The 24,723-nt window shown below is 41.7% G+C and overlaps 2 protein-coding genes across 3 annotated transcripts; both read right to left on the reverse strand.

Annotated features, from left to right (window-relative positions):
* Positions 1-1,692: 1,692 nt before the first annotated feature.
* On the reverse strand, positions 1,693-11,951 carry cpeb1b (cytoplasmic polyadenylation element binding protein 1b). 2 transcript variants are annotated; one of them, XM_017716409.1, is made up of 12 exons: positions 11,870-11,951; positions 11,443-11,611; positions 9,273-9,464; positions 8,518-8,735; positions 7,397-7,652; positions 7,087-7,200; positions 6,907-6,996; positions 6,466-6,602; positions 6,030-6,228; positions 5,826-5,920; positions 5,234-5,314; positions 1,693-2,990 (listed from the first exon to the last, which is right to left on the reverse strand). In XM_017716409.1, exons 1-12 carry the CDS (start codon positions 11,882-11,884, stop codon positions 2,880-2,882), a joined length of 1,677 nt encoding a protein of 558 aa, XP_017571898.1. In that variant the 5' UTR covers positions 11,885-11,951; the 3' UTR covers positions 1,693-2,879. The 2 variants fall into 2 exon arrangements, with proteins under 2 accessions (XP_017571898.1, XP_017571897.1); XM_017716408.1 differs by having other exon boundaries at positions 6,892-6,996.
* Positions 11,952-15,339: 3,388 nt separating this feature from the next.
* Positions 15,340-24,503, reverse strand: rbpms2b (RNA binding protein, mRNA processing factor 2b). Its single transcript, XM_017716410.2, has 8 exons — positions 24,018-24,503; positions 21,902-21,979; positions 21,345-21,383; positions 21,052-21,114; positions 19,844-19,994; positions 19,317-19,465; positions 16,385-16,451; positions 15,340-16,304 (listed from the first exon to the last, which is right to left on the reverse strand). Exons 1-7 carry the CDS (start codon positions 24,069-24,071, stop codon positions 16,386-16,388), a joined length of 600 nt encoding a protein of 199 aa, XP_017571899.1. The 5' UTR covers positions 24,072-24,503; the 3' UTR covers positions 15,340-16,304; position 16,385.
* Positions 24,504-24,723: the final 220 nt, after the last annotated feature.

Raw genomic sequence — 24,723 nt, forward strand, 5'->3', positions numbered from 1 at the left:
TAGCAGCCAGGATGAAGCTTAAAAGTGGATTTGGCTCCCTCACTGGGTTCATCTTGTATGACAGAGGAGTGCAGGGAGGACTGGGGCATGACGCTCAGACAGTGTGTAGGGCGACTGCTATTCAAGACGAAGGTGGGATGTGTAGAGGGGGATGAGAAAGGAAGGATAAGCTCTTACATAAACCTCAACGCACACAGCAGCCTCCGCACTGATGAGTCCTGGGTGATTCACAGTGACTCAAACCCTCTCCATGTAGCACTCCAGCCTAGTTTACCTCCCTACCTGCCTTTCTTTCAGTTCTCTGCTGTTCCTGCGATGGGCCACCACTGATCTGGAGGGCTGGAAATGACACTTCTCTGACATGTGGGAGAAGTGTTAAAGCCGGTGGTGCATCAAGCTTAGCCAGTATTGGCAAGCCCACTTCAAACAACAAGAATATCTCAGGCTTCAGGCATTTCCTCTCAGACACCCCCCAACCCCCACCCCCCTCAAATTGTCCACCCACACAGGCCATGTGGGCACAGCCTGTGTCTGGAGGCTACAACTGAAGACGGATCAATAGGGCCTACATTTACACCCATGCTCCCATAAACACAAGCCAACAATCACAGATCAGCAGCTTCCAGTACAGGCACAATAGAAGACCTGCAGTTTAATGGCTTCCCTGCTCTCATATCAGGCAGAGTTCATAGGCCTGTATGTCCAAGTTACACAGTAATGCTGTGTACACAATTTCTCTTACCACTAATGTTTTAAACTGAGGGAATAAGGCTAAACACAGCTAACAAGTAAAGGGATTCATGCAAACTGCATGCTTAAATGACATACATACCCCTCAAACTGTCATGCCCTTCACCCATCAGTTCATCTGTTTTCTGATTTCATAATTACACCATTGGAGTGGTTTGGTGCAAAAGGCTGTTTGAGAAATTTACAGGGTCACTAGCGTACAGTGGTGGGAAACAGATGACACACTCAAAACTGTCACAAAGCTACATCAGGCATTGTTTTACAGTAATTTTACACAAGACTTTTTACCCAACACATTTTAAAATTCTACAGCAGTGGTACGTGTAAGTTGCAAAATACAGGGCCCCCCCATTCTCAAATTCTACATGCCAAGCTTTTCTTCGGTATTCTTAGATGCACTGATCTGGCTCATTGTGCCACTGTAGGAAATTGGTTCACCTAGTTGTTCCTTCATAGCCTAACCACCAACTACCCTTGAAACAAGAAGTGACTGCTATGGCTGCTGCTCAAACTCAAGGATGTTTGACAAAAACCACTACACTAAGTGGAGACAGGCGCGTTTAAGTGTTTCAGCTACTACTACTAGCTCAATGGGCACATGCAGCTACTCGTCTAGCAGCAAATGTCCAAGTTAACAGGACAGGATCAACCCAATTAGATATTTGGGTTGTGGGGCAGACACTGGTCTCCACCCATTACAAAATAATGCCTGAAAATAAGCACAGCATCCAAAAAAGAAGTGCAGAAGTCTCCTAACCTGGACTAAATTCTCAAACATACTGTGACCTTGAGAACAATTTTGTGGACTTATGCCTAAATAGAGAGCAGTGACTACTGCAACGATGCATGAAGCATGAAGAGATCACCACCTAGTGGACAACATTTGCACAAACGCCTGGCATTTGATCACTAGAAAAATAATGGAGGCAGTCAGTAACAATATGAATGCTTGAACACCTTTATTGTGCACAATCAAAAATCTGAACTTCATATCTGTAAGTACACAAACTCAGCAGACCACAATGAGGTAGAAAAGCAGCTGAGCTTGTGACTCAGCATGGAGTAAATGGAGAAGTGACAATCCTGGTTGCGAAGATCCATGAGCTGTTGCCAGTCCGAGTTTGAAATAAAGTGACATCTGCATTTGGTCTACTAAGGCTCCTAAAAGGTACATTCACAAGAAGTTTAGAGTTTTACATTCAACAAGCAGCTGTTGGTACTCCGGGGTTATGCCCATAGCGATACCTGCTGATGTCCCAAAGTGATTAAAAACCTACCCCTTTCCAAAGTGCAAATTAAAAAGTGCAACAATAAAACTGTGCAATCTATGGCCATTTTATGATTAACAAGACAAGCTGATCTGAAAACTTGATGCAACCCAGTAAAAGCAATGCCTTCTGGAGGCATGCACTAAAAATGATCTGGGCTGTAACAGCAACTTTGCGCAAACCCCTTGCTCCACTGAACAAAGCTGAACAAGGGAGAAACTCTCCAAAAAATTGTGGAGGAAAAAAAACAGGAAAATTAAAAAGCCAGTAGGTAGATTTCTGTTCAACTTTCCATGTCATGGACTTAAAACCGTTTTATGTAAAAATTAGTAAAAATAACTGCGTAAAATGTCTGGAAGATGAAAATGGCTTCATTATGCAGCTGTGTTTCTAAAGTAAAAAACTCCAGCTAACTGCATTGGGAAAAGCAGCTAGAGGAGAGGAAATTAATTCAAAGGCACTGTATGGCTTTGGTCAGTTAAAGATGAAACTTGCATGACCTGTTCAAAAACTGCAACACAAGGGGGGAAAAAAAAAAAAAATCCATAAGAAAAATTAGAAAAAAAAGTCTAAACCATGGCCTTATTCTTCTCACCCCAAAAAAAAAAAAAAAAACAAAAAAAAAAACAAGGGGGACTTTCAAATGTATGGGCCTCTGCAAACCCATTTCACTGTGCAAAGTGCCAACGTGAACAAGCCAAGAAAAAAAAAGTGCAAAAGTGAACTTTCTACAGTGTCTCCGCAAACCCGAACTCCTGTGAGTGCCCTCTTCAGGGCTGGTGCTGGAGCTGGAGCTGCGCCCTGGGAGGCATGGTGGAGGTCCAGGCTGAAGCACGGTACTGCCGTGCAGGTGGAGGCCTTTTAGCTAGAGTCCCGGTTCTTCTGGTTGCGCATCAGCGGGCGGTGGTTACTCAGGATATCCATGGAGTGTTGCCAATGCCAGCAAGAGCGACAGTAGTACTTGAAGCAAGCCTGGATAAAAGACAAGTCAACCTGAGTACAAAGCAAAATTCACTGTAAACCAGTTCAAAGGCACTCAAAAGCTAGATGTTAAGCAGGTCTGGGATGTTTGTCACCAAATGTAATCTGGTTAATGGTTCAAAGTACTGAAAAAGGTGTCCAGTTCCAAACCTGGAGAGGCTTAGGCTACTAGGGACTATTTTTGGGGGATTTCTGCTTTTATTAAATGGACTTTTGCACAAACTCAGATGGAAATATTCTTGGCCTTAAATAGAATGCAAACAATGGTAACAGACTTGACTGATTCAAGAAGGAAGGCCACTGGTTTCCACTGCTTTGGACATGACAAGATACACAGCTATGCTTCACTGATTCCTAGGGGCAAGCGGGCAATGGCAAAGAGGGACACTTCAGCCCTCATTAAAAGGGCTGTTACCCACACCACCTGGCATCTCTGCACTGTTGGGGCTACAGCCATGTACAGCTGACGGCTGTCAATTGCTAAATAAAAGCTTAGTTTGAATGTCTGAGTCTTCAGTCTCATTATCTCCAGGAAGTTGCACAGCTGATTGAGGATGTTGAGGATATTAAATTCAGCTTATTTCAAACACAAAAAGCTGAACACTGCTTATGCATCTTTGTGTTTAATTGCAAAATGCATATTTACAGACACCATTTTGCCAAAGTTATTCGCTCATCTGCCTTCACATGCATATGAAATTGAGAGCCCATTCTTAAGCCATAGGGTTTAATATGCTGCTGGCCAACCCTTTTATTGACCATTCTTCCATAAGCACATTTGTGAGGTCAGACATTGACACCTGCAATCTCCACTCTAATTCATCCCAAAGGTGTTCTGCTGGGTTGAAGTCAGGACTCTAGGCCAGTCATGTTCTTCCACACCAAACAGTCATCCATGTCTTTATGGACCTTGCTCTGGTGTGCAGTCATGTTGGAACAGGAACCAGTCATCTCAACTGTTCCCACAAAACTGGGAGCATGAAATTATCCAAAACCTCTTGGTCTGCTGAAGCATTAAAAGTAACTCACTAGAACTAAGGCACTGAGCCCAAATCCCAAAACAACTCCACACCATAAACCCCCACCAAACTTTACACTTTGCACAATGCAGTCAGACAACTACGTTCTCCTGGCAACCACCAAACCCAGACTCATCCATCGGACCCGTCAGAAGCGTGATTCATCACTCCAGAGAACATGTCTACATTGCTCTAGAGTCCAGTGGTGGTGCTTTAAACCACTGCATTAGACAGTTTGCATCACACTGATGCAAGGCTGGGATGCAGACGCTTGGCCTTAAGCATTCCAAGCAATGTTCTTGAGCCATTCTGAAGGCCATGTGAAAGGTCTGTAGTGATTGACTCTCCAAAAAAAGTGACCTCTGAGCCTCAGCATCCACTGACCCCATGCTGTCATTTTAGGTGGCCTACCAGCTGTCGTTCATCACTTCCACTTTGCTATAATACTAGTAATGGTTCACTGGAATATTTAGTGGCAAGGAAATTTCACCACAGGATGCCATGTATGCAAGTCCAAATCACGGTACAATGCCGGAATTCACTGCGCTCCTGAGAGCGACCCATTTTCACAAATGTTTGTAGAAGCAGTCTGCATGTCTAGGTGCTTTGTTTTATACAACTGCAGTCAGGCAAGTGATTTGAACACCTGAATTCAATGATTCAGATGAGTGAAAGAACAAATTCTCTACATGATCTACAAATGGTGGGATGTGCTTCCCACATACAAGAAACAAGTTCTGTATTATAATAAATTCCACATTAGGTTTACCATTGTGATTGTTAAATCTCTAAATTGTTAGTTTTTTTAAAGATTTAAACTCCTTGCTCATTTGGCCAAACATGCATGACAATTGCTTGCATCTTGAGAACTGGAGCAGAATTTCCAGAAATGGAAAAAACATTTTGCATTAAGTTGTCCCCCTGCTGCTTCTGCATTTTACTGATGACATGAGTTTTGCTCACAAATTGACCCCCAAAAATAAACTAAATTAAGCTTTAAACCTGAACTCATTGTGCATCTCAGAACATGCTTGAGTAACAATTGTGACCAACATTAGGAACCTTTTGAATACATACAAAAAAACGGTTTGTAAACTTGCAGTGGATCAAAGCCCAGAGAATTTGCTCCAGGTTATAAAACCAGAAGGATAACCAGTTACCCTCACTTCACATTGTCCATCAGCATTAAGACATGCTTTGATTTCAGAGCTTTACCTGGTCTCTACAGAAGAAGGGTCCAGGCTGGCGGCTGCAAACCTGGCACATGGAGTCCTCCAGATATGGGTCAATCTGAACCTGGGAGTGAATAGAGACTCTATAGAACTGGTCAACAGAGAAATCAGGTTAACCTGTCCTGTGGTTCACACAGACCACTGAACTAAAGGAAAAATTTTAATAAGCAGACTACCTCTTGTAAGATTCCAAAAGGCACAGCCCATGAAAACCAAGAAACACTAGTATTCTATGGCCATAATTCTCAATCCTCTTCCAGGATTACCTGGACTCCAGATCCAACACATCTGATCCACATCAGGAAGGATTTATCAACTCATTACTTTGACAAGATGCATTTAGAGAAAAACAAACATGCAGTGTAGTGGACTGCATGTTTGGACTGAATACTACAGACCCCCAACATCCATTACCTCCATGTAATGCCAGAGATGCAGGATTCAAGTTACCTGATTAAAGTACACTTGAAATTGCTCAAACTTATGCAAGTGATATGTACAGAGGTTGTATAAGCCACATGTATGCATACTCCCTGGATGTGCAACTGTTGCTCAGTACAACACCTGAAACATACCTTCTTTGTAAATTTTGGAGTCTTGATTTCAACAAACGCAGCACTAACAGCTTTCAGGTAACTGCGCTGGTTGTTAAAGGTTACACGACCAGACCCTGGCAAAAAGAGCAGCTCAGTTTGAACAAAAGTTTCCACTGCAGCTTGTGCTGTTAGACTAAGCAAAAATGTTTCAGAAGTAATCATGAGTTAAAAAGGTAACCTTACCAATTGGGTACTTGTGCTTGTCTGTGTCAATCCCTGCATACATGACTCCCCCAAACAGGTCATTCATGATGCTAGCCAGAGCCTCAGCATTTAACATGCCATGCAGAGCTCCCACAAACACCGTATTACTGGGATCCAACCTTTGAGAGGGGCAGCGCACATAGTTACTGTCCGAGATCACCCAGGGGATCACCTGCACCTGCAGGAAAGGAAGAAATCCAATGTGTTGCACTTTTCATACTTGAAGCTCAAAGTTTCCCAGTATAACATGGACAGTTTACAAAGTGCAGTGAGATTCAGAATTTAATACACAAGCTTCGTTTAATGGCACATGCTTACTACTGGAAGCCAATGCACCAATATTAAAGCTAAGCAGTACTACATTAAATTGTAGTTGTAAAATCCAAATTGTGTGATTTGCTGGACCCATACTTACATCCTTACAGCGCATCCTCCTGCTGGACATTTTGAAGTAGTACTCACTGTAACCCTCAGGATGGAGCAGATCTTGGGTGCAGGCTTGTAGCAACCCACGCACAGATTTCTCCGATTCAAACACCAAGTACACATACCCTACAAGAAATGAGCTTTAGCCAAAACACTAACAAGCCTGGTTCACTTTAGCTCTACAAGCCAATGTCATGATCTTGTCTCTTGACTAGTAACTGGTTCCTTCCATGTCTTCCCAACATGCACAAGAATGTCCATTACTCCAACACTGCTAAATCCCACAGATGTTGCCATAATCCAATTGTGATGTGCTCTAGTACAGTTACCCAACACCCAAGTGCCTCTCACCCAACCTCTGGTGCAAGCCACCTTGAAAGAGCTGGAATAAACAAAGACCTACCCACTGCATTACCTTTAGGCATATTACCTTTAGGAGGGCAGCGAGGATGCTTGCCATCCTTACCAGGCCACTCCACACTCAGGGGGCCATAACAGTTAAATGTGTTTATCAGGCCAGCTGAGAAGAATAAATAGAGCACTCAAGAGCAAGCCAAGAAAGCCAAAGACTTAAATACAAAATAGCTTTATATGAATAAGAGCTACCCACCCTCAGTAATGTCCCATGGAACTCCTCCGAGAAAGACCTTACAGGAGTACACTGGATTTTTGTAGTTTCTAGAAGGAAGCTGTCCACTCCAAGTGAAAGTGGCTTCATTAATAGCTGTTATTTGAAGAGATCAGTGGCACTTTCATTAAAAACACCAAGTATTTAGCATCTAAGACATTGAAGTGCTAGATGTATAAACAGAGTCTGGAAGCACACCAAAGACATTCACAAGGCTCATAACACGAAAGTGGATACTGACCCCAGTTTTTACAGGATAACTGGTCTAGAGTAGAATAACTGCAGAACATACATGCAGCCTGTCTGTGGAGACGAGCCTCCCTCTCAATACTGAAGGGTCCATCTGGGGTCTCCAGCAGGTCCCAGTTGGGCCACACAGATGCTCCAGGCCAACGGCGGGACAGGCTGCTACCATCTGGTGTGGAACTGGGTGGAGGGGTCAGGGGAGAGCTGTCGTGATCCATGCGGGAACCCAGGCTGAGCTTCAGAGGGTCTTTCTGTACATTGGACATGAGGAAGGGCACTGAGGGAGAGATCCTCAGAGAGGACTGCAGAGAGGAAAACAGGACTAGATTAACACAAAATGTTAGGTGTAAAGAGACAATGATGGCAATTCAATTAAACCAATTCTGGGAGTTGATTAAGCGAAAGCATATGCTCAACTCTTGCCTACAATATTCAAGTCACCAAAAAACTTTTTAAAAATATTTACAGGAATGTAATAAAATTCAGTGGCTGAAATTTGGACAATAGCACTCAGTTCAGGTCAAATAAGCAATACTGACTGAAGAGGAAAACTCCCCCCAAAAATAAGTAGGCCTACAAATAAGACTTAATTTACTTGTAACAGTAACAATTGAGACAAAGGGATGCACATGTTGAACTATCATTTTCTACAACAGATATTAGATGTGACATTAGCAGGAAGGGTTACTTTGACTACAAGTTTGGCATTACATCCAAAAATCCCATATGATATGAACAGCAAAACAGAGGCAGAAAGGGAAGTCCCCAGTAGCACATGGGCACCTGCTGCAGCCTTATTTGGGGCAACACCAACAGGCCCAAGTGCACAGTATAATGTTTGCTACAACTTTGGTGACCTGACAACCAACATTTATCATTAAATTTCAAGGCACATTCTGCAGCTGACATTTCTGTAAAAACTTCAGCTTTGTTCAGTTCCTGGATCAGTATTGACCAAGAGTTCTCATTTCAGTGTATGACCAGTTTTGCCTGGTATGATTCCACAACTGTATTCAGTGCATTCACATAACTCAACAGGTCACGCTACACTGAATCTCTCCAGAAGAATCTTGCTTCATTACTTTACCTTTTAACCCTGTTAGATTATATCTGAAGTGGCAGCAACATCTGGATGTTCCAAGTATGGAAGCCATACTTTTAACTCACCAGCAGGTCAGAAAGGTGATCAGAGCCAGAGCTAAAGCCACTGGTCTCTGAATCCACAGGGCTGCTGGAGTGAGAGCCCAGCAAAGAGCGGGAGTTCAGGCGTGCCAAAGCTGGAAACTTCTCTAGGAAATCTGAAGGCCCAGCATTGGACTCATTTGAGCTGAAGCCCTGAGGCTTGTTCAGAAGATGGCCCAGAGGGCTTCCCAGCATCCCCAGCACTAAACACCAAAACAAAACCCAAAAAGCAATCAGTTTTTAAAAGTAAATACTGATTAAAATGTCAACAACTGGACCTTGGCATGAATTAGTGGTACCATCAGTTGCAGCCCCAAGATTGTTTCAGCATTCTAGGGATGGACTAGCAGGAAAGATTGCTTGGTTCCCTCTGAAATCGCATACTCCTTACTTAACACTTTAGCACTAATATGAATAAGCAAGGCATGAGGTAAGCATGGAATCTATGACACAGCAGCTACACTAAGCTCTGACTCCCCATGCAGGCCCATTTTAAACAGTTTACTGTGAAAGCATCGTCAGCTCAGTATTAGCCAGAAGTCAGTCAAGATACCAAACTATCAAATACGATAAATCATCCGATTAAACGCCCAACATGAATAAAACATCAGGGAAACATTCATTAGGGAAAAAGCTTTAAAGACAAGGGAAGGTGGAAAAGAACCAGTGCTCAACATTTCCTGTACACATGAAAAGCTCAATTTGCCCAAGCAAAATGCAAGATATTTATGTACACTCACTGGAGACACTGCTATTTGGGGCCGCCTGCTCCGAGTCCTGGCTGCTCCATGGCCTTTCCCAACTGGACAAGCTGAGGGACTGCAGGCCCAGGCCCAGCTCATTGACATCAGGCAGACCCCGTGCCGAGTCCTGGCTGTTGCTGGGAAAAAGCATCCTGCTCCGGACCGCAGAGAGGTCAGAGTCCGGACGGTCTGTCAAAATAGTCCAGAAATAAACAAAGTGACAACACAGCATGAGCCATAGGTGTATTATGAAAAACTGCTAAAAAGCAGCCTCTAGCCTCTGGCTGAAACACCAACTCCCTTCAAGCTCTGTCAGAGAATAACTCTCCAAGCTGGCAAGCTCTAACTGCATGAAGCTGCTGCAGATGCCTTACAATTCCCTCTGCAGAGGCGACCCACCCTGCATGTGACCCAGGCGCTGATGCCCTCGCACCACCCTGCTAATGACATCAGCCCCCAGCCCCTGCTTTACTGCCACACCAATAAATTCTTGTCAAATTCTCCTGCAGGCAAACAAGCAAAGCAGCCTTCTCCCCTCAAGGCCATGCGAACTCTGGCTGTTGTCCTTGACTGAGGCAGCAGAGGGAGCGAGGAGAGAGCTGCAGGCTGGAAGAAAGAGTGGGGAAAAGCCTGGAAAATCACAAGACTGCAGAAGGCAGAGGGTGCCTGATCTGAGAAAAAAGGATGAGGAATCTGCACTGCTCCTCCAAACTGGACATCATCCAGTTGCTAGATCCAGGCCTGATTCAGCACCCTTTTGCCACGTATCAGCTGCATGTCCAACATAGCACTTGTGCAAGAAGCCTGACTGCAGGAGGAAATTGACTATACAAACAGCATCAAGGCATGAGGAGCACAAGATCAACTCAATTTCAGATTAATGACTGAAACTATCAGAGTGGCATTATTTGGGGGATTATTCTGCCTTACAACTTGCATGCACCCCTCGGCTATAAATGGATTAAGTCAACAGCTTCTTAGCCATTGTAAAACAACCTCAGACATAAGTCAGCATATTCAAAACACTATGTAATTAGCTTTTAGAGGCACTAAACGCTTCAGAAGTCTGGTTCCCATCACCACTGAACAAGTGACTCAGCAAGTTTCTCTAAAACTGAGCATTTCATATCAAATGTATCTGCAAAAAAATGTAATTCCTTTTGAGGCACCTAAACACAGCTCATTAAGGGTATAACTGAAGGACATTTTCAAGGAAAATTCACATTCAAAACACCAACAGATCTTGAGCTTTGTTCTGAAATGTCTGTCAAAACAGGTAGATAAATATATAGAATGAATACATTAAATGATTCTAAAACATTTGCTTCACCAAGATTTGATTTCACCACCAACTGGGGCTTTCAACTCCCCTCGTGAGCAGGGACTCTTGGTCCATAACTACAGATCATGCAATAAGACTGCACTGCAAAGAGTTGGAGTGAACACTAACCCAGTGAGTGAAAACAGAAGTCTATATAATCTTTCAGAGTTTGTTAAAGTTGTCAATTTACATTTAGACACTTGTTTTAAGTAATTTTATATAGTGAGTTTAATTGGCAGACAATTCAACTTGTGCCAACTCTCCAGTGAAAGTTAACATATAAAAAAAAAAAAAAAAATGACATCCAACTTTTGTACAAGTTAGATAAGCAAAAATATGATACTTCATTTGACTTGAAATGTTTCATTTGCCAATTGAGTTGAATTTTTCTGCAGTGCAGTTTCAGTTGTAACAGTAAGTAACAAAGCCACACAGATGGTTCAAAAGTTCTTTAGTAAAGGCAATGGTACTACTTAATGGTCTCCATTTCATTTCTAAATGGTTCTTCAGATTGATGGATAATGTGCTACATATGGTCCTAAATAGAGCCCTTACCAAAACAGGCACCAAATAAACCCATCATTACAAGATTGACAGTTCTTTTTGGTGCTACATGGTCCCATATTCCAAAAAGGTTTGATATAGAACCACATACAACACATTCATCAATTTAAAGAACCATGGTCCAAAATTGAGCCAATGCCTTTAATACAACTTGCCTGAAGTCTTGTTTAAGTGTGTATTTCCCCCCAAGGTCTTTGCCCTCATGACAAAGAGCTTTACAGAAAGTTTGACTGTTGCAGAGAACATCATGACAGTCACTGAGCCAAAGGTTGGAAAAGTTACCCATCAGGGAGTCCCGCTTGGTCTTGCCGCTTGGAGTGGTACACACCCCAGTGAGGTCCAGGGAGTTGCCCAGCATGGTGTTCATTCTGCGAAAGATGTCTGCATTGCTGCATGTGGACAGGGCAGGAGTGTCCGAGTCCCAACGATTAAGGGCTCTAGGATTGTCTCTCTAGAAGAACACAGGAGCCTTTGGTGAGTGTTCAAACGGACATGGTCGTCGAGGCCTCGCATTGTTAATACACGACAAAAACGACGAGCAGGCCCAACTTCGGTAACCCTCGCCATTGTATGTGATACTGGAGCGTGGCATTAACGATAAACACCGAGCTAAACGTGTATTAGCCTTTAACATGACATTAACACGGAAGCTTTTCGCCGGAGCTTCCCTTGGTGGGCAGTGGACACACTTTCGACCGAAAATACTCACCAGAGAAAACGCCATGGTAGAATAATGAAACAGAATGATCTAAAACACCACTGAGCTCCCCTCAGCGCAGATGTACTTAAGCCCTCTTACAGGGAATTAGCTCTCATTGAGAACATCTGCTCAGCGCCTCAGCGGCCGGACCAATCAGAGGCCTCCGCCAATTTGTCGTGAATAAGTTGCACATGGAGCGCCGCGCGTTCCGCGCGTGCATTAAACCTTTAATGTCCAGCCCTGAACTTTAGCGTTTCCGTTGCTCCGCAGCGTTTTGTGAGCTCGCCTGGTAAACGCATCTGAAGGAAATGTTCAAATTGCTCAAATCATTTGGCTAAAAAGTGAATGCCATTTTTTTATTATATGAAATTATATATATATATATATATATATATATATATATATATAATTTTTATTATTTATTTATTTATTTAATTTTTTTTTTTTAGCGTGGACTACAGTTAGAAGAAAAAAAACCCGACGCTCATAAGAAATTTAACCTACCATTTAAACTACCGCGGTTTCTTATTGTACTAAATGTAGTTGTTGTACATTAATGACATTTCCTACAGAGTGCCTTCGTATATATATATATATTATACATACTTCAAATACATATACAAATTCATTCAAGCTGAGCATTTGTCTCAAGATTAGTTTGTAATTTGTTTCATTATTATTATTATTGTTGTTGTTGTTGTTATTGTTAATAAAATAAAGAGTGTGTAATTACACTTTATCAGTCCATTTGCCATAGTTGAGAACAGTGGTGTGCATTTTATTTTACTCTTTTCATTTATTTGTTTATCTTCTTAAATCTTTATTGACTCGACTTATTGACTTGAATTGTAAAAAATCACGGGTTTTCACGAGTGTTGTTATGTTCTCTCCAGAGCACTAGCATTCATGACTGCTTTCTCAGTGGGAAATGTGTGATGTAGCACAAGCTAAATTCATCATTTTCAATTTGAATCCATCAGTATTCCTTTCTCCAGACAGCGTATTTGCCCTCCACATACACTAGAGGGCAGTCTCTTTGTTTCTCTGGATCAGAGAAACCCAACTGCTGTCCTGGTGATTTCTGAGCTGGTTTCCTCAGCATTTTCACAGCTCCAATCCAAGGAACCCACCTGCAGCCACATCATGTCTGATAACTGATACATGAAGTTAATGATAAAGTCTTTCTTAAGCAGAATCAGGTATGATACAGTAGAGCATGTAGCATTGCAGGTGGACCGCAGGGAAAAGCTGGCCCTCAAAAACACACCCAGGTCCACTTATGTGGTGTAGGTTTATGGATCAGACATATTTCAATTCATATTTACATGGCCATTTTCTAATATTCGTTATTGCTTTAAAAGGCTGTTTTTGTTACTGAGCCTTATACTGTGTCTGATACTTATATGTAAATGATCTCTGTTCTGATTGGCTACCTTGTATTGCCTTGTACATATACACGTATGCAAAACTTTGGCCATCCCTGGTCAAATTTACATGTTTTGTTGCTCTTCTGAGTGAACATATTTGGGAAACTGTGCAGTGAACTTTGGATGAGCTGTCGTCTTTACATCTACAGGGTGGACCAACAAGGTGGAAGTGTTTGATGAAATGGACAGTGAGTGGACACAGTGTTTAAAAAAATCCAGAAGCATGGCTGTGTCTGATCCACTCATACCAGCACAACACACACTAACACACCACCACATCAGTGTCACTGCAATTATGAGGATAAATACACTACTCACAAAAAGTTAGGGATATTTGGCTTTCAGGTGAAATTTATGGAAAGCGTAAAAAGTTCATGCTACAGTGATATTATATCATGAAAGTAGGGCATTTAAGTAGAAGCATGCAGTGGTGATTTCCTCATCTCAAACAATTTATTGAAACAAAAGCCAACAACAGTGGTGGGTATACCCCAACAAAAAATGTCAATGTCTCAACAACTTGTCATGTACCCTTGAGCATCAACCATAGCTTGACAACGACGTCTCATGCTGTTCACAAGTCAACTCATTGTCTGCTGAGGCACAGCATCCCGCTTTTCTTGAAGGACGGCCATCAGGTCATTGAGGTTCTAGGGTACAGATTTACGAGCCTCTGTATGGTGACTCAGCTGATCCCAAAGGTTTTCTATGGGATTCAGGTCTGGAGAAAATGCAGGCCACCATCTGAGATACCCCAGTCTCCAGCAGCTGTTCCCTAATGATGCAACCTCTATGAGCTGGAGCATCGTCGTCCATGAAGATGAAATTAGGCCTGTGTTGTTCATGCAGAGGCACAATGACTGGATTAATGATATTCAAGTAGTATGGGCCACTGGGTCACTGTACCATTCAAAGTGTAGGGCAGTTCTGTATTGACTAGACACACCTGCCCACACTAACACCACCACTGTCGTTAAGCTCCTCGTTACAGAACAGCAAGTCGTGCAAAAAGTACTAAAACATTGAACAGTTGGACATGTACATTCAAAAGTTGAGGTCACCTGTAAAGGTTAGAGTGCAATTTAGGTTCATCTTGAAATTTCACCCGAAAGCCAAATATCCCTACCTTTGTGTGAGTAGTGTACGACCTGCTCTGCAGTGGTCCTTACCATTGAAGAACTGTGAAAGGGTGCTAAAAAATATCCAAAGAAACAGATGGAGTCTGTAATTGTAGACCTACAAAGTGCTCATATACAGTAAATGGAGCTGATAAAATGGACAGTGTAGATACAAGGTGTTCCTAATAAAGTCCTGAGTACATGCATTTGTGTGTAAATAAGCAGTGGTTTGTGTACTTTTTTTTAAAACTCTGGTAATTTTAACATGACAATCCCTCTTTATCCCTTATAAACAGGCTTTTTTTTTCCCCTGCACCTTCAAGATACATGCACTGTCCTGACTGCATATTGGGTCTCCTTCAAAAAGCAGTACAAGCTGAAGAAATCTCAAAGTCAAGGCTGTAGAGAAGATAGAGATGTTTCTAGACCTGTTTCTTCACAATTGAGAAAGCCTGACCACAGCTTACTGTAAGCTACACAGCATTTAAAATGCTCAATTAAAATGTACTTTCATGACACTTCAATACAAACTGGTACTGCAATATCCAGCTACTCATGGTTGATTCCACTACCCCCAAAACCCATTTTGTGCCACATTTCTTGGCTGAATTTGAAGGACCCTACAAAACAGGACAGCAGTCAGTAACTTAGCAAAGAGTGATTCTTGCTCAGCTGCATCCTTAACCTTGTGACAAGGCATGTATGTTTTTGGGTGGAGTTGAATAGGTTACAGTGTGTAAAGTGTCTGTGACATCACAAGATGAACTCTGTTGTGCAGCTTAGTTTCTATATGATCTGTATGGACCAGGAAGCCAACAGCAAGTTTTATATTTAACAGTTTATGTACATGTTTATATACATAATAGTACATACTATTTTTACAAAAAGTATTTGATTTTCCATGATGAGACACTTAAATAGGCCAGACACAATGTAATGCATTAACATGTTTTAATACAGCATCATACAATAGCTTTTTTTTTTTTTTACATCAAACACTTTACAAATAAATTTGTCAGTATTAACTACTATAATCCACATTAAGACCCCTTCATGCATTGTTTTTAGCATATTCAGCTTATAACCTTATCAGCAATATAATGTTAAGTCAATTCTGCCATTCACAATGTGTTAGACTTGCATCAGTATAACAAAAAAAAAATCTGCAACTGCAATACAGGATGCAGAATCAAAATCAGTAAATAAAGTTTATAACTTATACATATTTATTTAATTGCACAAATACATGTCTCCCCATATGGCCTACTTTAACTACATGGATTGTCGTGCTTTGGCAAGGCCAAGCTGTCGCATAGGAACATTTAAAAGCTTAACCAAGATGGCACATTTAAACTATAGCTCATGCTTCAGACGTTGACTTAGGAGGGGGGGGGCGGCAGGGGGAGCAAGTCACCTAATGCCTCAAAACAATGTCAGCCACTACTTCACATCTAAAACAAGACCAAGCTAACAAACAAATAATGAGGATTACACCCAGTCAAGAAGGAACACGTTACAAGGGTGCACATAATCTATTACTTATCTAGTTCATGCCAAAATATATAACATGCTTGATGTCAGCTGATTGGCTCAGACCCTGTAAACTCAGAGCAAAATCTGAATGAAAAGCAGCCTCACAATTTCATCCTTCTCTATAAATCTCATTCCAAAAAAATATTCCATGAAGGAACTCTAATGCAAGTGCTACCATGGCTGTACCACCTGAGCCAGTTTAGCACATAGTTGGCAAGATGTATTCAGCCCAGTTCAGCATCAACCTTAAGTCAATTTCAAAAAGAGCAGATAGATCCATGCTGCAAAACTCAAATGACCTAGACTGGACTAAGTATGGGCAGCAATGGGTACAGTCAGTTTGAAGCAAAACAGCATTTCATCTTCCTGTGGAAAAAGCAAGGAAGGTTTTAATTATTTCTTTAAAATATAGTAAAAGGGAGTTCAACATGGAATAGCATACACACTTTAACAGAACTGCCTTGATTTCCATCCAGGTTGGGAGGACTCCGAAGTAGGTGGATACCAACGCATCTAAAAAAGAAAAGAAAGTTAGGCAACCAATTTCTCACAACAGCTACCAGTTTAATTTTAAAAGGACACTGGATTACAATGTGCCATGTATCCATATGTAGACCTGGGGCAGGCCATAAGACTTAGACCATTTACTTAAGTGATAGTGATCCTTTTAATCCCACAAATGGGGAAATTTCACCTCCACATTTAACCCATCCTTGATGTGAAATGCCACATACAAGTGGACAGTGAGCACACTTGCCCAGAGTGGTGGGCAGCCCTATCCATGGCACCCAGGGAGCAATTGGGGGTTGGTGTCTTGCTCAAGGACACCCCAGTCATGGACTGTCTGCACTGGGGATTGAACTGGCAACCTTCTGGTCACAGGGCCAGTTCACCAACCTCCAGTCCACAACTGCCCCTTTTCTGAGCATATCATGGATAATCAGTACTTCTGAAGTCTTGGTAGATCATTTTAAGCACATTTAATTCTTTTCCTGTAATTATCAAAACTATGGGTGAGTAATATTGTGGCAAATTACTTCACAATATGCTTTTCTGCACACATTATGAAGAGCAGTACTTTGGGCCTTGTTCTCCAAATGTCCAAGTTCCTTAACTTTCTAAACATTTATCGTCTCTTCTTGGGATTTGTACTTTTGTACTCAAGTATGTGTAGATTTTCTTCCAAGGTGTGAACAATTTTGTTTGAGAACGCATCACGAATCTGAGATTTTCTTGGGGGGGGGAGAAAAAAAAAAAAAAAAAAAAAAAAAGAATGAGGCCCTGTGATCACCTGGATGATTCATTACAATTAGCATGAGTAGTTTAGACAGTACAGCTCAGTATGTGGAAGGTCAAGTTGTCATTTTTTTTTTTTAATAAACAGCACTACTGATGCACTAATTTTTCCCCCAGTTTACCAAATATCATTAATACTGATTAGTCCAAATCCCTTCAAGTATTATGGCTTTATATTTGCTGCATCACCACTATATTAAACCAAGGCCACTTCTCCCTTCCATCAACTGGAAACTAGCTTAGAGCTTTTGAAAAACAAGGGTTTTGGGGTTGATTCACAAAAGTGACCTGTGTGAAATACAATGTTAAAGGAAGCCAGATAGCCAATATTAACTGTTAGGAATATTTGTTTCTACATCCATGGATTCCAAATGGTTGTATGACAATTGTGTGATGCATGCTGGGTACTGTAATGAGAACTCAAAGGATACAGAATTGTGAACCATGAAAATCTGATGACAAAGGATGCACTAAATAACTACAGAACAGACCCTAGTTTTAGGCTCAAATGCTGAGCTCCATGCAGCATTTTTTTTTTTTATAAAAGTCATGCTTATGTAGATTTAGTTCGATGCAGAATTCATTTCTAAAAGCAGCAGTGGTGCAACATGTCTTACAACTCAGTTGTAATGCATGGTACAATATTGGTATTTACAATATTTGCCATCTTAAACATGCTGGCTGGCTACACATCTCCACATGAACAACTGTCAGCCAAGTGGTCTTCTGAGAGAAGTTATTCAGAGCATTTGATAAATCCATCAACACTTTGTAATCAAACAGCTCTAGTATGAAGTTTCCCTTCAATGGGGCAACCAAGGGCATGGGAATTCTGCATGGTGTGTTGATGTCCATAGCTGGTTGGCTACAACTCGCACTTTGAACATTACATTTCAAAAGAAAAGTTCAGCCAAGCCAGAGTCATCAGAAGCAGCTATATAATGCAATTTTATTGCATTATATTTCAATTCTCATTCAACTGAGACAAATTCTGCTTGAACACCAAGCTAGTCACCCAAAACTTATTCAAGGCATGTGTGTGAATGACCAATCGTTTCATATCTGAAGCTTGGAATGATCAGGGAGGGGAATAAAATATCAGACGCATACTCGGCTCCTGTAGGAGTGCATATTGACTAACTGGTGTTAGACCTCAAGAGCTCTTTTCCGTGAAAGCATCAAGTCACACTTGAGCCGACTCAACACCCAGTGGACCCACACATTTGACGTTGGACTGAGGTGAGAGCCAAAAGGGTATAGCTAAAGGTTTAATGCACCTCTATAGCCATCTTAGCGAAGGAGGTCAGACAACACAAGCAGACCACTGCATAGCAACAAAAACAAACTGAATATAGAATAGAGCAGGGCTTCTCCATTCCAGTGCTGAGATCCACAGCCTTGAACAGTTATGTAAGATTAACTCCTTGTCCTGCAGCGTTTCAGGCCTGAAGACAAAGGCCCCGATACAGACCTCAGCTTAAACTATTGTTTAATAAAGATGACCCTGGGTACTCCAATTTGGATTTAATTCTCTTCCATGCCAACAGTAACCCTGAATGTTTAAATCCTTAAACTCAAGACTTGATAAGGGTGTAAAACATGTACATTGCCCTGCATTCATTTGAATGCAGTGATTCAGCTCCACTGATTTTGGAAACTTGGAATCAATTTGATAATCATTTTTGGACAAATACAAGAAGGTTGCCCAATAATTAGTTTATATTGGCAATCAAGGGTTTTATCTGTATCTGCCAATAGTTACCATTTTTATTAAAAGAGTTTCTGCACAAACTAGAAGACAAGGTAATAAAATTGCTTGATGCAGTGACAATTTCCTGCAAAGAAAATAATTTAAAGATAACTTGTTTATTACTCCAACTGAGCCACACAACAGCTGTAGCCTTCTCTGGTCATCTCCAAGTGCAGAAAGGTGGCAGCTTTTCTTTTTAAAACCACAAACTAAATATCAGTCAAGCCCTCATATTTGTCTGGTTCCATTTGTTATTTAATAATTCTGAACAGTATCAACATTAAGACAGCAGATAGCAAATATAGAGCTGACCCAGAGCTTCTGGAGCTCACCTGAGCGTGGAGAGCAGCTGCAGCAGCCGCTGCTGCGGGGTAGGTGAAGGCAGTGTGGGGCAGACCAGGGCTCAGCTCTGCCATGTAGAGCGGGTATGGAGACCAGGCCTCAGGCGATGCAGGGATCAGTGCTGCCCCCGTCAGGTCATCTAATGAAGCACAGCAAGCCACACATGTGCACACAGCCCTATTGAACTGGACTTACAGCTCAGGTCGAATCAAACCCCAAATTACAGTAGTGAGTTAGGTCGGCAAAAGTAAAGAATCAAGTGAAGTATGGTTATTCTAGGCAACAAGTAGCTCACATCTGCAGTTTGGCTCAGAACAGCAGAAAGCTGAATGTGGTGTGAAGTGGAAATGCTGAATGAGTGTATAGAAGACTGCTGAACTGAAGAAGCCATTTGCTCTAATGATGCATGCATGTGGTGGAAGTGAATTAGTTTGTTCTTTAGCTATTGGCGACAGTCCTACACATGCCTAAAGAGCATCTCTGCAGAGTGAAGGCTACCGTGTGGCCGTACACTTACATGGGTCCCGTGCTATGAAGTGTGCTCCTAGAGCTGGGTGGATATTTGTGGGGTTCGGAGTGCCCATCAGCTTACTCTTTGCCATCTTCGTGTTGGCTTTAGCAAACTCTAACCGGAGGGTCTGCGGGTTCTCAGGGTCAAATCGAACCCCCTGGAGACACAAGGTGGGGGATACAGTAATAGGAGTGGGCTGTGCCTTAGACTCTGGCAGAATGTGCAATAGTGTGCACTAAGCTGGTGCCCACATGCAGGTGAATGCGTCTGTGACTTCACAGAAAAGCTAGCAGTGGTATAAACAGTACTATCAGATACTAGGGGTGTAGCGACACTAACTTAAATTTGATCAAGTTTAAATAATTCAAATACCCAAAAATTGCAATCCTTTGAATTTCTCATTAACATGGGTACATACATCCTAACCCTTCCCCATGGACTTCCTCTTAATAGGATGCACCCAGATCCGGATCACAGACAGTAGGGGTGAGCAATATGGAAGTCTGACACTCAATGTTAATGATATGCATCACAATATTTACCATTTCTTTATGTTTGAGAGAAGAAGTTTGTGTTTAAATATTGAATACAATAAAAGACCAATTATGGTCTTTAACAATAACTCAACTACTGATATGCTCAGAAAAATAAGTGTGATGCAACATGACCCAGTTCATCACAATATGAAAGTCATCTTGCCCATTCCCAACTGATTTCCAAAAAGTGTTAAATGAAAAACCAAGCCATTATTTTTTATTTGATGCCACCTCAAATAAGATCAATCAATACTGCATCGGCATCGTTACACCCTTGTCAGATTCTATATATACACTAGGGTTGTGAAGTTATACTACTGTTAGTCCACAGCAACATGGGTGCTCATTACTACAGTTGGGCCAAGATGTGCATCACTGCAACAACCAGTGAACAGGCTGAACAGTGTAACAGGATACCAGCTTGTGTTCAACCATTCTGTAGGCCACCAAGCTACACCTTTGTAAAACTAGGTATCTGCTTTGACTAATGTACCCTTATAGTAAAGAAGCTCCAAATCTGCTCTACAGCAGAGAGTGGGAAGGGCTCCAGTAACAAAACCATACATAACTGATTTAACCAATTTATACAATAATGTACAGGAGGAGCCAACAGCAGGGATCACATCTGACAGATCATCTATAATTCAAGCCATTGCTTACAGATGGCTAGGTGCTTACGTTTAGTGCATTTTTCGCTGCTTCAGCGCCAGACCGACTGTCAAAGGTCACAAAACCAACCGGCTGGAAAAGGAATAGTGAAAAGCAAAGTTTAGCTTCATGCATTTACTTCACAAAATCAACATTAGAACTAGATCAAAAAAATCCTGAATGCAGGAGCTTTAAAACTACTGGCCACATTTTATATTCAACTTAAACATGCACCAAATTAAGAAAAAAAAGGCAACAATGGCCAAACACTACTACACACACGCTGTAGCACCAGTCAGCTGTGATATCTACCACCATCTCACCTGCTTTGATGTTAACTTAATCAGTGAACCTTCATAACCCTGAAAAGGAAAAGAAATCCAATTAGGAGCCATGAAGTCACATGCCTGTAGAGGGGGAGAAAAAAAAAAAAAAAAAAAAACACCTGACATTCCCCATAAGAAGCCAACCTAATCTGAAAGCTCCCAAAAAAAAAAAAAAAAAAAAAAAAAGTTGGCCAGGGTGCTCCAAGGTAGAAGATAGCAATTTAAAAATGTTAAGTGTCCCTTGAATTAAGCAACAGTAATCAAACCTTGCCCCAAATTAGGCTTCAAGGTTTTTTGCCATATGTAAACAGAAGACACACATGGGTCGTTTCCATACTGTGGGAAATTAATGTTATGGTTCATGACCAGTGTGGACATACTTGTGAGACTTAAGCAATTAAATGACTCATGCGTTCTGATTTTACAATGCCGAGTAGTCACTTAGTACATTTATAAACAAAGCTAAAGAGCCAGAGACAAAACAGCTGCAAGTAGAAAGATTAGTTATGGGATGACACTGAACAAGCAGAATGATCTCTACAATCTTTTCTTACCTTAAACGGTCTGAATAACAGATACAGTTCCCGGGGCTTAATATCTGTTGGCAGGCCACTGACGAACAGTGTCCGTACCTAGGATTAAAGAGGGGGCGAGGGGGAGCGGAGAAAGTCCATTAATTCAGTGTTTATTTTAATGGTCAAAGAACCAGAATAACCTTCTGGATGACAGCTACACAATGCAACACATATGCAAATTTTGGAGTAATCAGTTTAAATAAGTGTCTGGCTTAACCTGCATATAAGAGCCCAAAGTTTATAGACCTGGTTCATATGCAAAAATTAAAACATGAACATCCACAGAATATAGCAAATTCCCAAAGTGCACTAATCCAATAAGTACAAGACACCTATAAAAAGGTAGAAAAGCATTAAAGGGTTAACTGTACTACCATACGGTACACGGACATGTTTAAAAGGTCCCCAGCAGGGGAATCGGAATTAGAGACCTTCCATGGACACCACCCTAAAAATTACTCTACCCACCTGATCATGTCCAGCATGCATAAGACAGTTTACTTCTGTGGCCTCAACTTTTTTTTTGTAAAAACCTAGAAAGCAATTTCAGCCACTGCTTTTCATGAAAGTCATTTAGTAGACAAAAGTTGTGCCGAGCCAAGAAGTGCTCTGCCTCATTCAGAGGCATGAACGTTAAACTGCAAGAAATAAAGACCTACTTCACTGACATTTCATACAAATCTGTATTTAATACAGGCTGGTTTGCTCAACTGGTTACAGAAATAAACAAAAGTGCAAAACATCCACTTGTTTGAGCTCAGTGGGAGGCCCTGAGCTACAATGGACTGCGAATGGAACAGCGATGGACAACAGCGCACAGCATGACAGCATTTCCTTCCTCCGTCTCACAGAGCACAGCCATTCTCCAGCACTGGACCGCGGCTACACCTCTCCTGGGCTTTACCACCTATTCCAACATATCAGCAATTCTTTAACACATCAAGTGCTGGCTGTCCAGATATGAATTAAGCCTAACTAACTAAACTGCAGTTTTCTTTGGAAATTCTTTAATGTAAGCATAGGCACAGTGGAAAGCACAGTGGAAAGGGGTCCTATTCAATCTTGTAGTGAAGCACTGCATCAATGGTTTGTTCAATTTTGGAAACAACCAGGATAGTTGGCTTCTGGGCTGCTGGTTATTAAAGTATTTTGTCTACAGTGAAAAAAAACTCAAATCGCAGAACTGGTAACATCACAGGAGAGGAAAAAAAAAAACTAGGCATTAAATTTAACATTTCACATCCCCAAACAATTGTGGACCATTAATCCACTGGTCAGGAAACATTTAACACCACGCAAAGGTCAGCTGACAAAATGTGCGATAGAAACGGTCAATCTGACATACAGAAGACGTTGAGGTTCCAACGATGACCACAACTATGGACAGTTACATAGACGGAAAGGTCTGTTAAATTTTAAAAAGCAAGATATTCCTCCCCAGGTTGTCATCCAAGAAAGGAGAATAAATGCTAATTAAGATGGTCAAGGGATCCAGACAGAAGAACCATTTAGCCAATTACACCTTTTGTGAAGTTAAATCTTCATTCCATTATTTCTATACTACAGCAACATCAACTCCCAGAGCTTTGTTACTACAGAATGTACAGAGAACTGCTACAGTTTGAGCTGCATTAGGAAGACAAATCTTAAATTAAGATTATATCAGCATTATTTAAAAAAAAAAAAAAAAAAAAAAAGGGTGGGGTTAAATAAAACACCACCTTGAAAATAAGTTATGCTCCTCAAAAAAAATGGAAGTGAAAAAAGGAAAGATATCCAAATATCCACTCATATCACTCATTTCCACCATGCAATTCAACTGATCCCAGCCCAGGACATCATCGCCAATTCAGCACAAACTGCTTTAAGTTTTAAACAGCACAGTATTGTCATCTCCACTAGCAAGACCTACATTAGTTCCTCCGTTAGTCACTACAAGAACCACAGCAAAGCTGTACAAATAGTGGAAGCACTGGGGACCGTATGAAGTAGAAGTAAACCACTCAAGCTGCTGCACTGTTTAGACAGTTCGCTAGAAAAGCCAAAGCGTCCTGAACGCTGCGCTGCTTCTTCTCTTTAACCTGCGTCAACTTACCTCCTCTTCAAGGGAGACGTTGTTGTTTGGCTCGGAGTCAGACTTGACACTCATGGTGAAGGTAAAACCCGAGACAGCCAAGAAAAAAAAAAAATCGAGCAAAGACAAACTTTCCTGCTTCCAGCTGAAGTCCAAAAAAAAGTGCGTCTGGCTGTCTCCTGCGGTTCGCGGCGGACTGCTGGGAGCTTTGTGCCCGGGTGAAGGTGGGAAGTGCCAGATCCACAACGAACGAAGCCTTGGAAAAGTAGCAGGTGAAGGTAGAAGGACAAGAACTGAGGTGAGATGGTGGTGGAGGGTGCTGGTGGGTGAGGTGGGGTAGGAAGGGAAAAGTGCACTGTGGGGATGAGCCGGTGGAAGAAGTGGCGTTTCTACTTCTGCTCACATCTACTCTGTTTTAAACTTCTGGCCTAATAGAGAAAGAGAAGATAAAGGGAAAGCTGTGCCATCACTGCCCTGCTCGCCAATTAGGTCATCAAGTAAGGGTTCAAAGTGGCAATCAGGGCCGAGAAAGGCTGCAGCTGGTGGGAAAGCCACGCCCCTTAGCCCACACGTCATCGCTTCAGAATACCACCCACCAATCAGAGCGCAGCGCCCAAGTTCACGTTCCAATTTGATTGGCTGTTGTGATGTGAGGGGTCAGCGTACACAACACATAATAAAACAGAAATTCTCTCCACTGTGGATGAAAGAAAAGGCGTAATTACTT

Source organism: Pygocentrus nattereri, chromosome 25 (assembly GCF_015220715.1).
Source record: "Pygocentrus nattereri isolate fPygNat1 chromosome 25, fPygNat1.pri, whole genome shotgun sequence".
Taxonomy (NCBI): Eukaryota; Metazoa; Chordata; class Actinopteri; order Characiformes; family Serrasalmidae; genus Pygocentrus; species Pygocentrus nattereri.

Bases quoted from the DNA above. Each gene is read 5' to 3' on its own strand.
- cpeb1b (XM_017716408.1), bottom strand. The intron at 8,736-9,272 runs GTGAGTGTACAT...TTTGGTGTTTAG, and splicing joins CCCAAATAGCAGTGTCTCCA to TGCTGGGGATGCTGGGAAGC. The intron at 7,201-7,396 runs GTATGTTCTGCA...TTCAAATAACAG, and splicing joins TCTCCACAGACAGGCTGCAT to CTATTAATGAAGCCACTTTC.
- rbpms2b (XM_017716410.2), bottom strand. From the start codon at position 24,071: ATGAGTGTCAAGTCTGACTCCGAGCCAAACAACAACGTCTCCCTTGAA. The intron at 21,115-21,344 runs GTGAGATGGTGG...TTCCTTTTCCAG, and splicing joins TTAAGTTAACATCAAAGCAG to CCGGTTGGTTTTGTGACCTT. The intron at 16,452-19,316 runs GTGAGCTCCAGA...TTTCTTTTTTAG, and splicing joins CAGCTGCTCTCCACGCTCAG to ATGCGTTGGTATCCACCTAC.